The sequence below is a fragment of the Rhipicephalus microplus genome, chromosome X (genome assembly GCF_043290135.1).
Source record: "Rhipicephalus microplus isolate Deutch F79 chromosome X, USDA_Rmic, whole genome shotgun sequence".
Lineage (NCBI taxonomy): Eukaryota > Metazoa > Arthropoda > Arachnida > Ixodida > Ixodidae > Rhipicephalus > Rhipicephalus microplus.
Window position 1 is genome coordinate 380,851,943 of NC_134710.1, and position 20,583 is coordinate 380,872,525.

General features: G+C 42.0%; 1 protein-coding gene across 1 annotated transcript in view; it reads left to right on the plus strand.

Annotated features, from left to right (window-relative positions):
• Nucleotides 1–20,583, plus strand: part of LOC119161933 (uncharacterized) — a 116,883-nt gene that overhangs the window by 61,906 nt on the left and 34,394 nt on the right. Inside the window, exons 9-12 of the mRNA XM_075876755.1 lie at nt 1,266–1,382; nt 2,411–2,491; nt 4,125–4,223; nt 11,263–11,422. Coding sequence (XP_075732870.1) covers nt 1,266–1,382; nt 2,411–2,491; nt 4,125–4,223; nt 11,263–11,422 — 457 coding nt within the window. The remainder of the gene's footprint in view (nt 1–1,265; nt 1,383–2,410; nt 2,492–4,124; nt 4,224–11,262; nt 11,423–20,583) is intronic.

Sequence of the window (20,583 nt, forward strand, 5' to 3'; positions counted from 1 at the left end):
TACGTAGGGCGAGCCCAGTCGGCCAGAGCTACGCTGACGTCGGAGATCGCGAGGGCACAACCGCTCGACACGGAATCCAGCGAGTGAGCGTCCCCGTGCTCGAATCACAGTAAATGCTCCGTACACGCGTTGTATACGCCGCATAATGCATCCAGCACCTATTGATGTTTCTTTTCATGCCACTCACGATGCATAGGCCAGTTAACCGGCGCCTTGTGGTTGAGTGGACATTTATGGTAGGAGCTAGAAACCCTGAGTTCGCTTTCTGAACCGAAGCTCTCTTTGACAAACTTTATGAAAATTCGCTGGCATTGGTCGCTGGTAATATCTCGTGGAATACCTCTCATACCACGCAGCGCTAATACAATAAATTGGCCTAAACATTGCGCAATGTAGACACTATTTGTACACCTATCGAAGTGAAATAACTAGAAATTTGTGATGTCTTCACCCGCCACTGTCGCCTAGTGGCTGAGGCACTGGGCGACAGTGCCTCAGCCACTAGGCGACAGTGGCGGGGATTCAATCTTGTGACCCGCTGGTCACGGGATTGAATCCCTGTCTCGGCGGCCACATTTTCGATGAAGGCAGAAATGCTTGGGGCCCGTATAGATAGATTCAGGAGCACGTTAAAGAACCCGTAGTCGTCGTAACTCATAGTGCTCTTCACTACGGCCTCTCGCACAATCATATGGTCGTTCTTGAACGTTAGGCTCAATCAAGAAATTAATTAATTAATTAAATAATTAATTAATTAATTAAATAAACAATCAATTAATCAATCAAATAATCAATCAATCGATCAATCGATCAAATAATCAATCCAATCAATCAACCGTTTGTTTTTATTCTACGTAAAAAGCAATGTTAGACTTGAAGAGGACTAATTCTTAGTTAGGGCCAAACATTCTGTTCCAGTTCTCGCGGAGTTCCACGCCTATACTCACGCGATATTTTGCTGTGTAAGATGTGTCGATCCCTATAACTGCACTCTAGTTAAAAGCCTGGTGATCACACAAATATGGTGATGTAGAAGTGGCGGGGCCTTTTTTCCCCCTCGCATTGTTTAAGTTCCACAGTTTCACATGAACACTACGGTTCAGCACGTGTTCTATTTGACATTTTTCACTTCAGTGAAGCTTCGCTTTGCATTGTTCCTAACATGCCCTTCGTGTGCTTGTAATTTCCCCTTTTCGTTAATTTTCTTTTAGTACGTAACTGCTCAATCGAAAGAGCTTTTCATGCATTCGTTCGTGCCCTCGTAGCCGGTTCAGCAGGGAGGCCACAAGTCAAGTCGCCTGGATGACCCTGGTTTTGCCGATGGAATGCGTCACATTGGTGGTGGCTTGGATACACGTTCGAGTCTTCGTTCTGCAGTACTTGTGAGCGAAATGATGTTGCCACATTTTCAGTGTTGTGCTGTACAGTGTTATTTTATGCCCTCATGCGATCTTCCCGTTGACAAGACTTCTTGCTTAAAGCAGTGCTTGCGATTATTTGGTATGATGATGAGAAGGAATGCCGCGATGATCCTTTCATTTCTTTCCTGCAGATTAAGCTTGACGTTTCAAAAGAACAAAATTTTCAACTTCACACAGATTAATATTCTCGTGATTAATATAATTTTACCCCCTTTTCTATCCATCGCCATCTTTTTTTTCCTTCTCTCCCTTTGCCATCTTGCTTTGCATCTTCCTTCACTTAATTACTCCACATCGCTTTGCCTTTTCTCCTCTCCCTTTTCCTTTCAGGCGGGCACTTCCGCTGTTGTTTCTTTCAAGCACGCAGAATAACGAGATAAATCTATGTGAATGACAACGCTGATTGTTTGGCCAAAGTTAAAGCTGAACAACAAAAGTGTTAAAGTTATACCTTGACCTGCTCCTTCGTTGATACGACTGCTGTAATCTCCAATAGAATAGCTCTGCGAATATCTATCTATCTATCTATCTATCTATCTATCTATCTATCTATCTATCTATCTATCTATCTATCTATCTATCTATCTATCTATCTATCTATCTATCTATCTATCTATCTATCTATCTATCTATCTATCTATCTATCTATCTGTCTGTCTGTCTGTCTGTCTGTCTGTCTGTCTGTCTGTCTGTCTGCCTGTCTGTCTGTCTGTCTGTCTGTCTGTCTGTCTGTCTGTCTGTCTGTCTGTCTGTCTGTCTGTCTGTCTGTCTGTCTATCTATCTGTCTATCTATCTATCTATCTATCTATCTATCTATCTATCTATCTATCTATCTATCTATCTATCTATCTATCTATCTATCTATCTATCTATCTATCTATCTATCTATCTATCAAATTGTTTTACATACTGTAAAGATGACGACATTGATCGAGCTGTGCACGTGATATTTCACGGCATTCGTTTCCCGTGTTGTATCTTCCGTGCAGTGACCAAGAGTTGAAGAAGAGCACCCAGTGTAACATCCGACTCTACCTGCAGAAGAAGCGACACGGAATGGGAAGAATCGGGTGCGTATGCGCGAAACGTTCCCCGTCGCATTGTATCCCTGGGCACATAAATGGGACTGCAGTCGAACTGTTTTCAAATCCAATTTTATTTATGTGCAGCGAAACATGTGCAGAGAATGGATCTGGCAATGAATTATATGCGGCAAAATGGTTCAAAAAGATAGAACTCAGAATAAAATAACGCGATAGTACTTGTTTCGGCCACAGGACCAGCCTTCATCATTCCGATGGAGGCTGGCGCACACAGCAAAATGCGCCATTTAAGTAATGAGATTCAAAGGTTTTTTTGTAGATTTTGCAACCGTCGTCAAGGGTAGACTTAACGCAGCTGCACTGTGTGCCATCTAATGTCTTCACAGATCATTTGTTTTGCTCTCCCTGTGTCATCTATTTGACGGCGTGTCACCGTTATCGACTTAAGCTGCTCTCATGAGACGCAGTGCATTTTCATTGTTGAAAAGGCGCACTGAACGTCTCGTCACCGCCAGATGCGGGATAATCAGATGGTCTGAGCTAAAATGCGAATTACGGCATTTGCATAGATACACTTTGCTGTTGACCCTGGTTCTAGCTGTTGTGATGCTGCTGAAATAGGGAGAACTACGAAGCGGCAGGGCGTAGGTTACTGGTCCCACAGTCATTGTTTCCCACAAAATTTACTTGAAGGAATCGAGGCACACCGATAGTTCAGCCACCGTAGGAATGATAGGTAGTACATGAACTCGCCTACATTTCGCATGTGCGCCTTGCTGCCTTGTTTATTGTTGTGTTCTCGAGTTTGTTTTGGAGAAAGAAAACTGGTTCGTTGTGATTTTTTTCACCTCATTTTGAGTGGCCGTCCTAAAGGGGTGGAGCAGCTAAAGTGCGACTGCTAAACTTTTGCTGAACACCATCTTGCAAAAAAGCGACGGCAGGTTGCGCAGAGTTCACAGAATGAAGTTTAGGCACATTGGGTTGGTACCCTTGGTTCCCATGCTGGTTGAAGCATCATTAGTTGAAGATCTAGACGCTAGCGACAGATTTGCCTGTAGTGTATACTGTTATGATTCATTGCGCCCTAAGCATTGCGGATTAACCGCTGACACTGGTGAAATCGCAGCCTAAGGAACTGCAGGCAGAAGATTTCCGTTCTATTTAAATTATGGCGCGGCTACGTCATCATATATGAAGTTCCCGCTCATTTTTAGGCCATCTTAAGTTTTGAAGATTCCTCCACTGCCTTTGTAGGCCATGCAACGTGCTATTACAGTTGTGCTCGCGAAGTACGAAAACAGTCCTGGGAATTGTTTTCACATGGAGATTGAGATGAGCCCATCAGATTTTAGATATACAAGAGCATGATGAGGTACATATAGAACCAAAGCAACAACACTACCCATATTATACGGTGCCATTAGTTTGAAGGAACAAGCTAATCAGACATATATGGGGATTTGATTTTACGGTAGCCGACAGCTTCGATTTTTGTGCAAGGCTTTCGCTCTTGACTCAGGATAGCAGAAAAAGAGATTGCATACTTTTGCTGAATATATGTTGTGCACATTATGCGTATTTTATGCGTATTGTAGCTTTTTTTTTGCCACATGTTACCTTATTTATTCTCATGAACATCACCCAACAAATCTTATTTCAGGTGTGCCGAATGCCTACCAGTGCTACTCTTCGGCGCGTGGGTCATGATGCACAGAATAACCGATAAAAATATTGGATTCAGCACAAGCGCCGATAATACGTAAGTAGTCTTATTGGATGTACTTACCATATACTGGTAAACAGGGGCATCAGCCAAGCTTTATTTTTTGTATAAAAACAAATAGGTTTGATTAGAAACTTTAAAATATGGACTATTTTTTTATTTTGTGTGTACTCTTGTTCACTTACGGCTGCCTAGGTGCATATGGCAAGTTATTACAACCAACTAAATGGTCAATTTTAACTAATTACTTCTTTGTGTCTGCTATTAAGTCTGATATGAAGTGTAAGTGGTAAGTTCGGAGCCGGCAGTAGAATTCATATGCATCATTGGAAACTCAAGTGCGAACTAGGACGAGGACAAGCAAAGAGGCATGCCTCAGAATTCATAAATATTTTTTGGCGCAATTCAGCGGCCACCTTCCACAACGCTAAAAACTAAGAGTGCTGGGCACTCTTTTTCGAATAGCATTTGCTTCTCCCATTTGTTAACTCCTTTTTACAGATTAACTCACCTCTTTTTGAGGCAGAGTATATATAGTAATGCCCTTCAGAAAGAATCAAATACCCCACCTTCACAGAGTTACATAACTCTGGCCGAAACAGAGTAGCATGACACCACCGAAGAAAGTAGTAGTACACTTAATGAAAAAAAAAAACAGAACTCAGGCGAAATCAACAGGTGGCCGAGTGAGGCTCAATCTCAGGACTGTTACACTCACGTAGAATACGAACACGACACGCGACCGCTAGACCACGCTGGGAGATGGGAGCAAGATCGTTAATTTCATCGCGTCATAAGTATAATGTAGGCAATCAGGTTTTTCATTTTCTTGTTTAGACACGTGGATTTGAGTGTCTCCGCGCCAACGATGACCAAGCTGACTGTAGGTATTACGTTGTGTGCCTCGCGATATCGGAATGTCAGTTCGAGACGTTTTGCAGTAAAAAAAATATCCTAAGGTAAAATATATATATATATATATATATATATATATATATATATATATATATATATATATATATATATATATATATATATATATATATATCTATATATATATATATATATATATATATATATATATATATATATATATATATATATATATATATATATCAAGGCAGTTACACTGACTCGCTATACCCCGCGAGCGACAACTTTCTGTGGCAGCACAGCCAAGGCTACGGAGCCGAAGCATGCTTGTCTTACTGCGCCACAGCATTAAGTCCCTCAACGAAAACGTTTGTATACTGTTCTGGGTAACTAAGATTTTACCATTCGTCACTTACATTTTTCGCGGATTTATTTTTTAATTTGTGAATAAAAACGTTGCGCAGTAGAAAAAATTTCGTTTCACGCTCTCTCAAATTTTTTGGGGGTTTTTCGGCTTCCGTTGCCTTTTTACCTCACCGCATTCCTCACTGTCAAAGATGGCGTCCGCCGGTTACAGCTCGTCAACGTCGCTTACGGAGGAAACACCGCCGCATGCCGCGAGTCCACCAGCTGCGCAGCCGTACCAGGCGTTGTCAAATCAAAAGCTGTCCGTACAGGCCAAGAAGGTGGCGTACAACGTTTACGCGCAAGTAAGGAAAAACGACCCGCAGCTGTCTGTGAGAGCCGCATGTCGGAAAGTCAGCGAGCTCACTGCAGGTGTTAGCGAGCGCAGTGTCTTCCGGATTAAGCTCGACGTTAACAGTGGAACCCTGAAGTCACCGAAGCGCAAGCGCCTGCGCCTCCCCGCCATGGATGACCGTGCGAAAACCGGAAAGACAAGACTGGAGCTTCACAACAGCTTCTCCCTCGCAGCTCTACGAAGAAAAGTGCATCAATACTTTCTGAGGAATGAACTCCCAACAGCTGCAAAACTGGCACAAGATGTAACCAGTGACAGTGACATGAACATGCCTAAAATGAGCGTGCGAACGATGCAAAGGCTGCTTAACGATATCGGCTTTTCCTTTCGCAAACGGAAGAGAAACTGTGAGCTTTTGGAAAGAGACGACATCATCACGTGGCGACGGCGGTACCTGCGTACCATCCGACAACTTCACGCTCAAAAACGGTACGTGCATGATGAGTTGTGTAACCATTACATGAATAATTGAATGTATCATTCACCCAGCAACCTGGGTCCACGCGTCAGTAAATCACGTCACAATAATATTAAAAATTGCTCTCGAGTTCCCAAAGATGCCACTCGCGTTTCCTGCAGCGAAACGCGAGCAAACGCGAGCCGAAACGCGAGCAATTTTTAATAATTCTGACACGAGCCGAGTTTCGCTGCATGCGCCGCGCTTCGCTGCAGATGACATGCTTCATTTTTGTTGTTTATTCTTCCATACCCATATACTACCTTGACGAAACCTGGGTCAACGCCGGACACACAAAGGATAAAGTATGGGAAGACGCGAACATCACGACACGGGAGGAGGCCTTTCGGCAAGGCCTGACCACAGGGCTTCGCGCACCAAGCGGCAAAGGTGGCAGGCTCATCCTTTTGCACGCCGGCAGTGAGGACGGGTTTCTGAATTCTGCATGCCTTCTCTTCCGAGCTGCAAAACGATCTGGGGACTACCACACCGAAATGGACGGGCCGCGCTTTGAGAAGTGGTTCGGTGAACAACTTTTGCCCAATATCAAGCCGTGCAGTGTCATTGTAATGGACAACGCACCGTACCACAGCGTCCGCCTCGAGAGAGTTCCAACATCGTCATCTCGAAAGGCTGACATTCAGTCGTGGCTGACAGAAAAAAACATCGCGTTTTCACAAGACCAATTGAAAGCTGAGCTGTTGGATTTGGTGAACGACAACAAGAAGATGTTTTCCGCCTATCGCGTGGATGTTTTGGCGAAGGCTGCCGGTCACGACGTCGTGAGGCTTCCTCCGTATCATTGCAAATTTAACTCGATCGAACTGATACGGAGCCAGGTGAAAGGTTACGTCGCTGCTAACAACACAACATTCACCCTTGCCGGCGTTGAAAAACTGGTGCGTGAAAGCATCGATCGCGTAACGCCAGACAACTGGCTCCAGGCATATGCTCATGTGAAAAAAATCGAAGAGGACTTGTGGCAACGTGACGGCCTCATCGACTCAAAGCTCGACCAGCTTATAATTCCACTCGGGTCAGAGTCCAGCACCGAGAGTGACGGTAGTGGCAGTAATATGAGCGAACTGGAATACCTCACATGAATGCAACCACAGTCGTGAATGTAAACACAGTGAATGTAAACCATAATATTGTGTTCTGTACCTGTGCACATGTCGTTTTAAAGGGACCGACAACTGGCCATAATATACCGAATACCAACCGAATACCTGCTTTTAACCTCATAAAAAATTCTCATAAAAAATGTTCCACGGCGTTTTCCCCGTTTCCATTGCATGATTGGGCACTGTCACAGATATTTCCGTTGAAACAAAGAAAACGGGCACCTTAAAAATTGCTTCATCATCATCATCAGCCTGTTTAAGTCCACTGCAGGACGAAGGCCTCTCCCAACGATTTGCAATCCACCCTATCCTGGGCTTATCGGTCCCTTTAATGTTTTTCCCACAATAAAAGTGCGCCGACATTCGTTACAAATAGAGTCTGTTCTCGTAGATGGCTTTACGCTTTAAAAGATATTCTTTCGCAGTAAAAGATCGCATTACAAGTCGTCGCGCTGCGTTTGGACACAGCCTGTGTCTTTTGCGGACGCGATGAACATCAAATTGAGTACTTATTGCCGAATCCATAAATTTTTTTTCAAATACTGCTTCAAATAAAATAAATTTTATGAACAGTTATATCACTCTTCCAAATTAGATAGATATACATGTGTATATGCCTTCGATGAACGCCATTCACGCGTGATTAAGCTCGATGGTGCTTGCGCGCAGATCGTAATTCACCGCATTTTCACATGGCACCGTTGTGGGAATGCGCTGACGTGGACTGCGCTGGTGAAATCGAAACCGAAACACCCGTCGAAGCGGTCTGACTACTTGGCGCAGTAGCACATGTGCATAGGCTCCGCCCACGTAGCCTTGGCCGTGCTGCCACAGAAAGTTGTCGCCAGGTATAAGTGGTTAGTCATTTCTGAGTAGGAGACATCGCACTTCTGAACCACGCACTGAAGAATTCGGTTTTCGTCACCTTTGGACATATTTTCGGTATGTCTTGTTCTCGTACTGTGAGTACAGCCATAATAGTTCAGTGTATCCGTACCCTATATTAGACTTACGAGAAGTTTCTCCGCGCAAGACGTTCGTAGGGAGAAACTGAATAATCATATAAGAACACAGTCATTGTTTAAATTGGGCTCAGATTGTGACCCATTCAATTAAGTTGTATTAGCTTATTTTTCTACACAAATACGAAGATGAAAGCATAGGTATTACAGTTACAAGTGGCTTTTAGCGCGCTATAGTTGATCCACTAGGGGGCACTGCGAGCAAATTTTTTTTATTAGTCGTCTCTAATGCCGACTCAAACAAACGCAGTATTCTGTCGTGCATATATGTGGGGTTATTATGTAATCCTCATAACTCGCGGTGTGCGGGGTCTTTCTTCATTATTGCATAATTTTGTCCTACAGCGAAAATGCATATCACACAAACTTGTGCAGGGACTTTGACACGTGTCCAGGGACAAGAAATGTGTAGGGAAATGTGCAGGGACAAGAAATGTGTCCAATATTTTTTTTTAATCCCGAAAAGGAGGTATCCGCGTGCTACTTTCGTGTTTGCGTTTCCTGTCGCAGTAATTCAGATGTGTACACACATCAATTACAGCAGTTATTAAAGAAATTACCACAATTACCTTTTTAACCAGTGGTAATAGCCACTCGAGTCAAATGAACGAGTTAATGCCCCTCCTGCGAATAGTCTCTACCCACTTCAAAATTTCGGATAAGTGGCCATTGGTAATCACCGTGGAGTAAAAAGTTAATTGTGTTAATTTCTATAATTGTGGTAATTATTGTTTGTACCATCTGAACTTGTCTTCTGCCACAGGAAAGGCAATGCCGCAAGTAGCACGCACGTACCTCCTTTCCGTGATTTTTAAAGAACATTGAACACATTTCTTGAAACACCCTGTGTAGATCAGGAGCAGGAGTATTACCGCGTTTTACTCAGGCATTCTTGAAAAATATATAGATGTTTCACTCTCCCAGAAAGAAGTAGAGTATGAATCAGTGTCACTTTCTTAATTCATATACAGAGTGAAAATGCAATTTTTCTGTTTGATGAATTACGAAAGTAGAAGAATGCTCTTAAGAGTAACTCAGTCTTTTTACTCCTACAACCGTCGGCAGTTTTTGGAGTGAATAGCATGTCCAGCATCAGGAATATCAACTTGTAAATTGTTTTTCTCTAAATATGGGACACTGTTCGCTACTTTTACTGCAGTGGTCACTACAAACATTTTATGTTCTTATTTAAAAACCCCTCCGCAGCTTGACTATATTTTCGCTTTCGCTTCTACTGGCGTTGCAGTATGCCTTATATACGCCATTTATCGCGAAGCTCACATAGCTAGTTTCCAGCTGATGATTAAGTGTCCTTTGGCGCGAAAGAGTAACCAGCTTGCATTTGGCCAAAATTTTCTTGCATAGACGCGTGTGTTTTTGAGGTCCCTTTTAGGGTTCCCGCATTCGTATAACGTAGTTGTGAAGGCAGATGCGTGGTTTGCTTAGTTAATCTCATAACCATGATAATCACGGTGAGATAGCTACCAGCCGCTGTCACTTACTTAGAACCTAACCTGACCGCGCTTCGGCTACCGATGACGCAATAATAATAGTGTCGCATAGTCCTTAAACATTCGGCGCAGTTTTACAATGGAACGCTTTTTTAGGCACGAAGCTGCTTACGCCGTGGGCCGTATGTTCCTTGTCGTCCTCGTAGCCACCTCTTGTTCAGTCCTTAGAAGGTCCACTGGATGGCGGTATTTCTATATGATTTCAAAGCACTGGGGTTTAGGGACAGGGAGGGCAAAATAGACTTCAAGCGGGTAGAATTAACTAGAAGGAGGTTATCTGATTGGTGGCTAAAGTCAAGACACAAGAGAAAATTAAACCCTTCACTGCAAAGTACGAGTCCTCAACCTCACTATTTAAAGAGCAAAAAAATGTTTTTTTTTTTGGTTCGCTAAGTATTACGGCTTGGTGGCGTTAGCCACTGGCCGATCTAAAGGGTACAGCCATATCAATCCATCCATCCATCGAAAAGATACGAGATGGCGGCACTTGGAGTGTTCACTAGACGGACAGACAGACAGACAGACAGACAGACAGACAGACAGACAGACAGACAGACAGACAGACAGACAGACAGACAGACAGACAGACAGACAGACAGACAGACAGACAAACGGACGGACGAACAAACAGACGGGTGAATGGACGGACGGATGGAAGCTTCGCCCCACTCATCATCATTCATTCCGTGGATATGCTGTGATATTTTTTCTTGTGTTTTTTTACTTCTGCGGTAAGGTTGTTCACGAAATCAAGAAAGGAGTCAAAACAAGAGTCCTTTCCTGGATTAAAGATCACCACATACTACTGGCTTTTATGATGTCTCGTGTAATAACCATTATGTTAATATGGAAAAGTTTCAGCGAATCTGCTGAAATCTGCTGTGTTCATACTGGTCATACAATACAAAGCGTATCATAATAAGCATCGCAAATGCAAATATGTAGTACCACACCCACCGCCCTGCCCCCCCCCTTTTTTTATCAGTTTAAAGGCACTGTATTTTTACGGCGCACAAACTAGACTTGAAGGCGCACTATTTGATATAAGCGAACAGTTTTTTTAACATTTTTACTATAAAGCTTTCTGTACTGTATACACCCACATAAATAAGGACTGGTCTTCTCATGAATCCATCGTTTCACCAACATTCAGCCAATGAAAATATCAATGTCCTCTCATAACTACGAATCACCCATTGCTGGTTGTTTATATGGCATTTGCGCGCATGGACATTGTTGGGTGTAAGGCTGCGCTTTCAGCGGGGGGGGGGGGGGGCATCTCGCTTGAAGTTTCGAATCCCTAAAACTTGACTCGGTCATCGTGACAGGAACCCAATCAGCGTGCTGTGCATGGTGATTGCGTACGCCATACCATTGGCCAAGTGGGTTCACGGAGTCTCTGTAGATTTTGACGGCATCGTGCGAAGGCTGCCTTGGGGTGCGATCATCACCATCGCCGGAAGCGACACCATTATGCTCATCATCAAGGTGCGAGTGCATGAGGCTTGCTTTTGACGGTAGTGAGCATACAATTCATTCGTGATTCATTCAGTAACGCACATTCGGAGCACAACGTCGGAACAGTCAAATTAATCTAACTTATTTTCGTAAACCAAAAGAGCTTTTTTCCAGTTGCAATGTTCAAACATCAGACAATAATGCACATAAGAAACGGAACGTGTAAATATCGCGTGCACAACTATTCCCTATTTTCATAAACCTTTTTTTTTACAACTACGCGTACAATTTTGAGAATAAAACCATCCGTCCCTCAATCTCTAGGACAGCTTCAGTGATCACAAGTTATTTAGAACCAAACAAGCATATTACCGATGCAAGTAGCAAACCTGAATGCCAGATATATTCTTCCATTTCCGATGAAGGCGGAAATGTTGTAGGCCCGTTACTCAGATTTGGGTGCACGTTAAAGGACCCCGGATAGTCGTAAGTTCCGGAGCCCTCCACTACGGCGTCTCTCATAATCGTATGGTGGTTTTGGGACGTTTTGAGCGTCGTCCTCAATTTAAGCTGAACCCTCTTTGTAAGTCTCCAGGTTTCTGCTCCGTAGCTAAGTACCGGCAAGATACAGCTGTTATATACCTTCCTCTTGAGGGATAGTGGCAATCTACCTGTCATAATTTGAGAGTGCTTGCCGAATGTGCTCCACCCCATTCTTATTCTTCTAGTTACTTCAATCTCGTGGTTCGGCTCTGCGGTTATTACCTGCCCTAAGTAGACATAGTCTTTTACAACTTCAAGTGCACTATTACCTATCTCGAAGCGCTGCTCCTTTCCGAGGTTGTTGTACATTACTTTCGTTTTCTGCAGATTAATTTTAAGACCCAACTTTCTGCTCTCCTTGTCTAACTCCGTAATCATGAGTTGCAATTTGTCCCCTGAGTTACTCAGCAATGCAATGTCATCGGCGAAGCGCAGGTTACTAAGGTATTCTCCATTAACTCTTATCCCTAACTGTTCCCATTCTAGGCTTCTGAAAACCTCCTGTAAGCACGCGGTAAATAGCATTGGGGAGATTGTGTCCCCCTGCCTTACACCCTTTTTGATTGGTATTCTGTTGCTTTCTTTATGGAGCACTATGGTAGCAGTTGATCCCCTGTAGATTTCTTCCAGAATGTTTATATATACTTTATCTACGCCCTGATTCCGCAGTGTCTGCATGACAGCTGATATTTCTACTGAATCAAACGCCTTCTCGTAATCTATGAAGGCTATGTATAGTGGTTGGGTATACTCTGAGCATTTCTCTATTACCTGATTGATAGTATGAATGTGGTCAATTGTTGAGTAGCCTGTTCGAAATCCTGCTTGTTCCTTTGGTTGATTGAATTCTAATGTTTTCTTTACTCTGTTAGCAATTACCTTTGTAAATAGCTTGTATACTACAGAGAGCAAGCTGATCGGCCTGTAATTCTTCAAGTCCTTGTCATCTCCTTTCTTATGTATTAAGATGATGTTAGCGTTCTTCCAAGACTCTGGTACTCTTCCCGTCAGGAGACACCTCGTAAACAGGGTAGCTAGTTTTTCTAACACAATCTGTACTCCATCTTTCAGCAGATCTGATGTTACCTGATCCTCACCAGCAGCTTTGCCTCTTTGCATGCTCTCCAAAGCTTTTCTGACTTCTTCTATTATTACTGATGGGATGTCATCTGGGTTACTTCTAGTTATAGTATGAAGGTCGTGGTTGTCTCGGCTACTGTACAGATCTCTGTAAAACTCCTCTGCTTTTTTAACTATCCTATCCATATTGGTAGTTATTTTGCCTTCTTTGTCCCTTAGTGCATACATCCGACTTTTGCCTATCCCAAGTTTTCTCTTCACTGCTTTGACGCTTCCTCCGTTTTTCAGAGCGTGTTCAATTATCTACATGTTATACCTTCTTACATCGCATACCTTACGTCTAATAATCAACTTCGAAAGCTCTGCCAGTTCTATTTTGTCTGTTGCAGTTGACACTTTCATGATTTGACGCTTCTTAATTAGGTTCTTCGTTTCCTGGGAAAGCTTGCCAGTGTCCTGTCTAACTACCCTGCCTCCAACTTCCACTGCACACTTCGTAATGATACTCGTCCGATTATCATTCATTGTATCTACGCTAAGGTTGGTTTCCTCACTAAGAGTCGAGTACCTGTTCTGCAGCGACACTCTGAATTCCTGTACTTTCCCTCTCAGTGCTAGCTCATTGATTGGCTTCTTGCGTATCAATTTCTGTCGTTCCTTCTTCAAGTCTAGGCGAATTCGAGACCGTACCATTCTATGGTCACTGCATCGTACCTTGCCAACCACTTCCACATCCTGCACGATTCCAGGGTGTGCACTCATTATAAAGTGTATTTCGTTCTTATTTTCGCCATTAGGGCTCCTCCATGTCCACTTGCGGTTTTGTCGTTTTCGGTAGAAGGTATTCAAAATCCGTAAATTATTGCGTTCAGCGAATTCTACTAGTAGGTCTCTTCTGGCGTTTCTAGTACCTATGCCATTATCTCCTACTGCCTGGTCTCCAGCCTGCTTCTTGCCTACCTTTGCATTAAAGTCGCCCGTCACTATGGTATACTGTGTTTTTACCTTACTCATTCCCGATTCCACGTCTTCATAAAAGCTTTCAACTGAAGCGTCATCATGGCAGGATGTAGGCACGTAAGCCTGTACTACCTTCATCTTGTATCTTTTATTCAGTTTAATTACGATACCTACCACCCTTTTATTAATGCTATAGTATTTCTTTATGTTGCCAGCAATGTTTCTGTGAATTAGGAACCCACTCCCAGTTCTCTTCTGTCTGCCAAGCCCCGATAGCAAAGAACGTGCCCATTCTGTAGCACAGTATATGCCTCATCTGTCCTCCTAGCCTCACTGAGCCCTATTATATCCCATTTAACACCTTGTAGCTCCTCGAATAGTACAGCTAGACTTACCTCACTAGATAAGGTTCTAGCGTTAAACGTTGCCAAGTTCAGGTTCCAATGGCGGCCTGTCCGGATCCAGAGATTCTTAGCACCTTCTGCTGCGTTGCAGTTCTGACCGCCGCCGTGGTCAGTTGCTTCGCAGCGGCTGGGGACTGAGGGCCGTGAGTTATTTGACGTATGCATGTGGGAGGTAGTGGCCAGATTCTGCACCAGGGTGGCCAATCCTTCTCTGGCGAGGGAGTGCGTTCCCGGCGGTGGTTACCGGTGAGGCCGCACCTCAGGCCTCTTAATGCAGTTCCATCAACACGCGGATTTTTTTAAATCCGGTTGGGAACTGCGTGGCACCGGGATTTGAACCACGGACCTCTTGCATGCGAGGCGGATGCTCTAACCACTACGCCATCGCCGCATCCTCAATTTGGTATTACGTGACGCCAACGGACGACGAAGGTAAATGCAACATTGAAACATGACAATCATGACATGCATGCCATATAAGCATGTCTCATTATGCGCAAGTGGCCATTATACTACCTTCCCATATAGCAAATTTTTTGTTGTTTGCCCCGCCGCGGTGGTCTAGTGGCTAAGGCACTCGGCTGCTGACCCGCAGGTTGCGGGTTCAAATCCCGGCTGTGGCGGCTGCATTTCCGATGGAGGCGGAAATGTTGTAGGCCCGTGTGCTCAGATTTGGGTGCACGTTAAAGAACCCCAGGTGGTCGAAATTTCCGGAGCCCTCCGCTACGGCGTCTCTCATAATCATATGGTGGTTTTGGGACGTTAAACCCCACGTATCATCAGCAAATTTGTTGTGTGACGTGAACGGAAGACGACGGTATGTGGCTGGTGCAAACATGATAATTATGACATACGTATCATCCGTAGTATTTTAGTCACGTGACCAAGCTGTTTTTGTATTTTTAAAATTCTATTTTGGAGTAAATTGGTAGAATCTAGGGGATTTCAGGTCGCTTTTCTTGGAAGTATTTTGGTATTGAATGGGAGCAACCACTGCAGCCGGAATAACTCCCTCTAAGCAAGAATTCTTGCAAGGCTACAGGCTGAATTCTAAAAAAAAACTTTGACACGAACAAAAGCTTATGTACAGCCCAAACACCAAAACATAATACGAAAGTTTCAGAGTTTCTGTTGATGTACTACGAGAGCACACAGACTGAGTACTTACAGAATGTTTATTATGGAGGCTAAATTACGCATAAAGTACAACTCTTGTGTTCATTTTCCAGCAGTCACCATAATTATTGAAAACAGGATTTGTACAGCTTGAGCACAATAGTTATCATCACATAAAGCACCTAAAGTACAAACACAAATAACGCAAATTTCTCACATATTTGAACTGTACAGTTCAAAAGGTAAAATCAAATGAAATACAGACATTCAAAACACTTTGCCAGTTACACTATAATATAGGACTAAAAATGGGCAAAACTTCCATGGGAAGACCACCTAATATAGTAAAAAGTGCATGTATGCATCTCTGGTGCTGTAGATGACTACGCCAAATATCATATATGTAGAACACACTTATATTGTGTCAAGAAATGAACTTACGACACTTATTTGAATAGGTGCAATACCAGTGACTGAAGTTCCCTTAGAGATTTCTGGGCATTTTCCCGTAGCACATATCTAACATTTAGAATAAACGGACAATCCTCAAATGCACTAAGTGGATGCACCTATATTGTTCTCTACGAAAAAAAACCTGTAGACACTATTGTACCAGCTTTCAAGTTACAGCAAAGCCATTTTAACCAGACTATCCTAAATAGGCTTCCAATCACAACAGTACCACAGAAGTTGAAGAGTAATAAAGTTCTTGCTTCAGTACTATTGGCGACCATATCAATCAAGCTCAAATAAGGCATCCATAAACATATGAAGAAACGCACATCATAGAGAAATATGTAATGCATCAAAAGCACTAAAAGAACATACATTAAAAACTGGACAGAACAAGCAGACGCAAAGCACACGGCTTTTGCCATCTCATTTGCTGATGTATGTTCCGCTAATGCTTTCTAATGAATACATTCAAAATTGTCTAAGCTTGAACTTTTCTAACATATTGCATTTAAAATGACAATGGGGCTAATTAGCGCACATATACAACAAATTAAAAAAGAAATGCAGCATTGCAACATCAGAACTTCCACTACACAGTAATGAATCGTCACTGAGGTCAGCTGTCATACTTGCGCGCAGTTGGGTCATGACATTTCAAGGCATCCAGCGTCTTTCCGACCACGACGAATATAGCTGAAATAATTTCCTCGTGTTTATTGAAGTTCGAAAGTTGTCCTGTTCGTTTATTTTTGTTGCCGAAAACTTTCCTGCATATTTACAAGTGTCTGTAGTTTTTCACCGACTGAGCCAGACAGCGCAAGAAACATTTTGTTTTAAAAAGATAATTTTAAAATGCCCTTAATGAAATGGTATTTATGCCAAAATAATGAAATGATGCAACTGCAAAAATAATGACTTATTTCTGTATATCAATTCTTTGATGGCTTTTCGCACGAGCAAAACGCATGAATTTGTAAAAGCATATTTTTTCCAGGATCTTGGCTAGCTCAAAGAGCAGAAATCAAATATGTGCTATCAGCCTGTTTGAAATGCTGCAAATTAAAAGTATATATGTGCTTAAGGCGTAGCAGATAATATGAGAAAATGAGAATTTCACTTTTTTGAAAAATTGTGTATTCAGCATAAAAAAACTGAGCTTGGTGCCGAACTACTTATATGCATGATAGCTCATTTGAATGCTGTATGTATAATACAAACATAAGTGAAGTTAGAAGCCAGTTCTTTTTTAAATTCAGAAATATTGTATTGAAACTAAGTATTCCCTATAGATTTTTACCTATACAACTCAAGCAGTATGATGTATTCGCAAAGGATATCCTCAACTCAAGCCGGCTGGCCTAGGATGCAGATGGCAAACATCTTGTTATCTACAAGGAAGTGGATTTATCATCTGCATTCTATTGCTAACATAAATGCCTAACAATGAATGTGGTCAGTCAGCTTTAGAGATTTACAGTCACAAATGCTACTTTCTTATAAACTTCTGCAAGTGCAGAGTATGTGTTTTACACACCTAATAAAAAGTTTATTCATATTCAGTACCTTTGTCTAACAGAATGTAAGTACCATTCCCGCAATACACTGATGAATGAAGTCCTAATACAAATGCTTCAATTTTTTCCGGCTTTCAGCAGACTACCTTGCTTCTCTAGACCTAAATCCTGTCATAATGCTACAGCCAAATGAAGAGCTTTATAATAGGAACTGGTGGGCTAGCGTACTGTCTTCTGTCGCTTATGTTGTGATTATTGTAGTGTTGTATTGTGTACTTTTTAACGGCTTGATAGCTAATCTCGAAGTCATCACAAGGAAAGGGGAGAGAGCTGATCGATTAACCCCCTCCCCCCTGATGTCCAAGTGTTTTTCAGTTGTTCATATGCATACACTCATGCACACATACATATGCACAAACAAATTTACATAAACTGTGGCCTAAATCATCTTTTTTCTTTACGCAACCCCATCCAAAGAATATTTTTTCTGCTATGCTACTCGTCACCACACTATAGCCACATTTGTCCAAGTGCACCAGTGTTGGCAGTAGAACACAATGATGAATCCATTTCCTTTACGGTTGGTTTATAGATGGCACTAAGATTGCCATCTACATTTCTATCAGTGGGCTTGGGCTGAAGATTGCCTTTGAAAGTGCATCATGCTGCAGAGTTACGTAGGTAAAAAGCTGTGAAAAACAAAATTTTAAAAATATACACTTTTTAGCTTAAAAAATACTCTCTAGTAACTGTCCCTATGTTCAGCTAATACATAACTCTTTCAAGTGACATATTATGCATATTTTTTGTCCAAGCACCAAGGTGACTTTTTGACGCTGAATACAGAGCTTTTCCAAAAAAAGGAAAATACGCAATTTCTTTTTTTCTGATAATCAGCTGTTTTTAGCGCCTAAATTATTTTAAATTTTTAGCATGGTATATAGGCCAGCTGCATATCATCTGGTTGTGGTCTTTGAGCTTGCCATGTTTTCTTACAAACAAATTTGGCAACTATTCAGTTTTGCTCGTGTGAGAAGGCCTCGGAGAATCGATATACATAAATCAGCCATTTTTTTACAGTTACATGGCTTTAATACCTTGCAGCATAGACCAATCTATCGAGTGAGTCACAAAACATTTTATCAAAAAATTAGGTTTTGACGCCCTCTAGCTTAGTCGGAACCAAACTACAGCCTTACAATAGGCACGAAAACTTATGGCAACCAGAATAAAAACCGTGGCGAGTTCTCTGAGAAACGTGAAGTTTTTTCGCGCCATATTTGTGATAGTCTGAAAAACGCTGGCTGGCTTGGCATGTAATCAACCAGTTATAAAGCGCTAACTAAATGCAAATTAACAAAAAAAGGAGAGCGTTTTCGAGGGGCTTATTCGTTTGTTAGGCACAACAGTAAGTTAACTGACAATTAGGCGAGGAAAAACATTCTGAACATTACCTGTATCAACTGTAGTGTATTAATTATGGTTTCAAATAAAGAGGTTATGGCAGGTGAAAAATCACTGCTGCACTGAATGTAACAACAACCTACTTTTTATATTTACCAAAATTTCGCATTGAGCTTCCTTGCACTGGTTTGCAAGGGGCAATAAATACACTAAGCATGTATGCACGGGCCAATGACCTACCTGTGCCCAGTCACAAAATCAGTAGAGTGTCCAGGAACCATGACACCATAAAAAATTATATTAAGTCAGCATTTATACAACACATATGTGGTGCTTTAAATACCCTGCCACCACTCTTAAGTCAAAGTAATGTCTCAAAATTATGAACATAATACTAAGAGAAAAGCACTTTTGTGGAAAAAAAGAGCAGCAGGGCAAAATAATCACCTATCAATTTATTTAAATTCACGTCAAGAGCATCGAAATGAAGCTGATACATTATCTGTAAACAATTATCTGTGTGCTTTTTATGTGTATTCCACATGAGGCGCAAGAATTTAGGCTGTTCAGTAAAATGGTGAGAACACTTGAAAAACAAGGTGTCTGCCATAGTGAAGCGCAGAGCAATATGTCCTTCTGCACCAAATAAGAGAGAAAGGGTGCTCGTTTCGGCGAGGAAAGAAAGAAAGCAGCACTTTAAAAGAGATGATGATTGAGCTAGTTCATGCTTGGACAAAAAACCTTTGCGAGTAGCACAACTAGACGGGACATCAGGTAGAAACGGACTAGCAAAGGCACAACACTATTGCAACACTAAACAAAACTGTGCAAATTGTAACATTCAGTGTCGATGCGGTTGAATCAATAAAAAATATTCGTTAACCACGCATGGTCTGTCCAAATAAAGTTGACAATGCATGTCTCACAGCCATGTCTTATTTCGGGGGTGTCACAGACAATTATATCTGTTTTGCATGAAGAACATGTCAAGTTCTTGCGGAGCCAAAATTGCATAAAATGGGACACAGCAGAGTTTTAAAAGAACCAGCATTCGAAAGGGGGATAGTACGAAAAGAAGTTTTCAATTGGTTCATTACTGAATATGGGAGCTAATTAAATCGAACTCCAACTATGGTGATGTAAGTTAAGAAAAAAGGCTAGTTTCAAAAATGAAAACAAATTTCTCAAAAAATCAAAGCTTGTTGCCAAAGCGCCCAACAGGAAATTCTGAAGTATTGCCTTACCATAACCTCGAAAAATTAGACAGAGGTCAATGGGCTGGCTCAATGTTTCCTCAACCGCTCCTACTATTTATGCCTTAATGCGGGAGGTGAAACATGAGTGCCTGTGAGAAGATGCATGCTAGACCTTTTTTGTGCAAAGTAAACATCATCATTAAAGCTCTTCATTATGTGGACTGAATGAAAAAAACGGGAAATGTTAACGGCTTGTTTTCCAAACTTAACAAAATGTTAATAATAACAAGTAAACCAATCAAAATATAGGGAATGTTATTTTAAGTAATTATGGTGTAATGTGAGAAAGGTGGACGAAAAGATAGTTTTCCTATGGTAGAGACCAAACCTGCCAACTTGCAATTCGTCCGATGCTCCACAAACTTGTTCATTAGTTCTAAACAATGTACCTAACGCAGGTGTACAAACCCTTAAAGTTGCCCTTATTCTGTTCATTCATAGTAAGGGTCTTGTTCTGT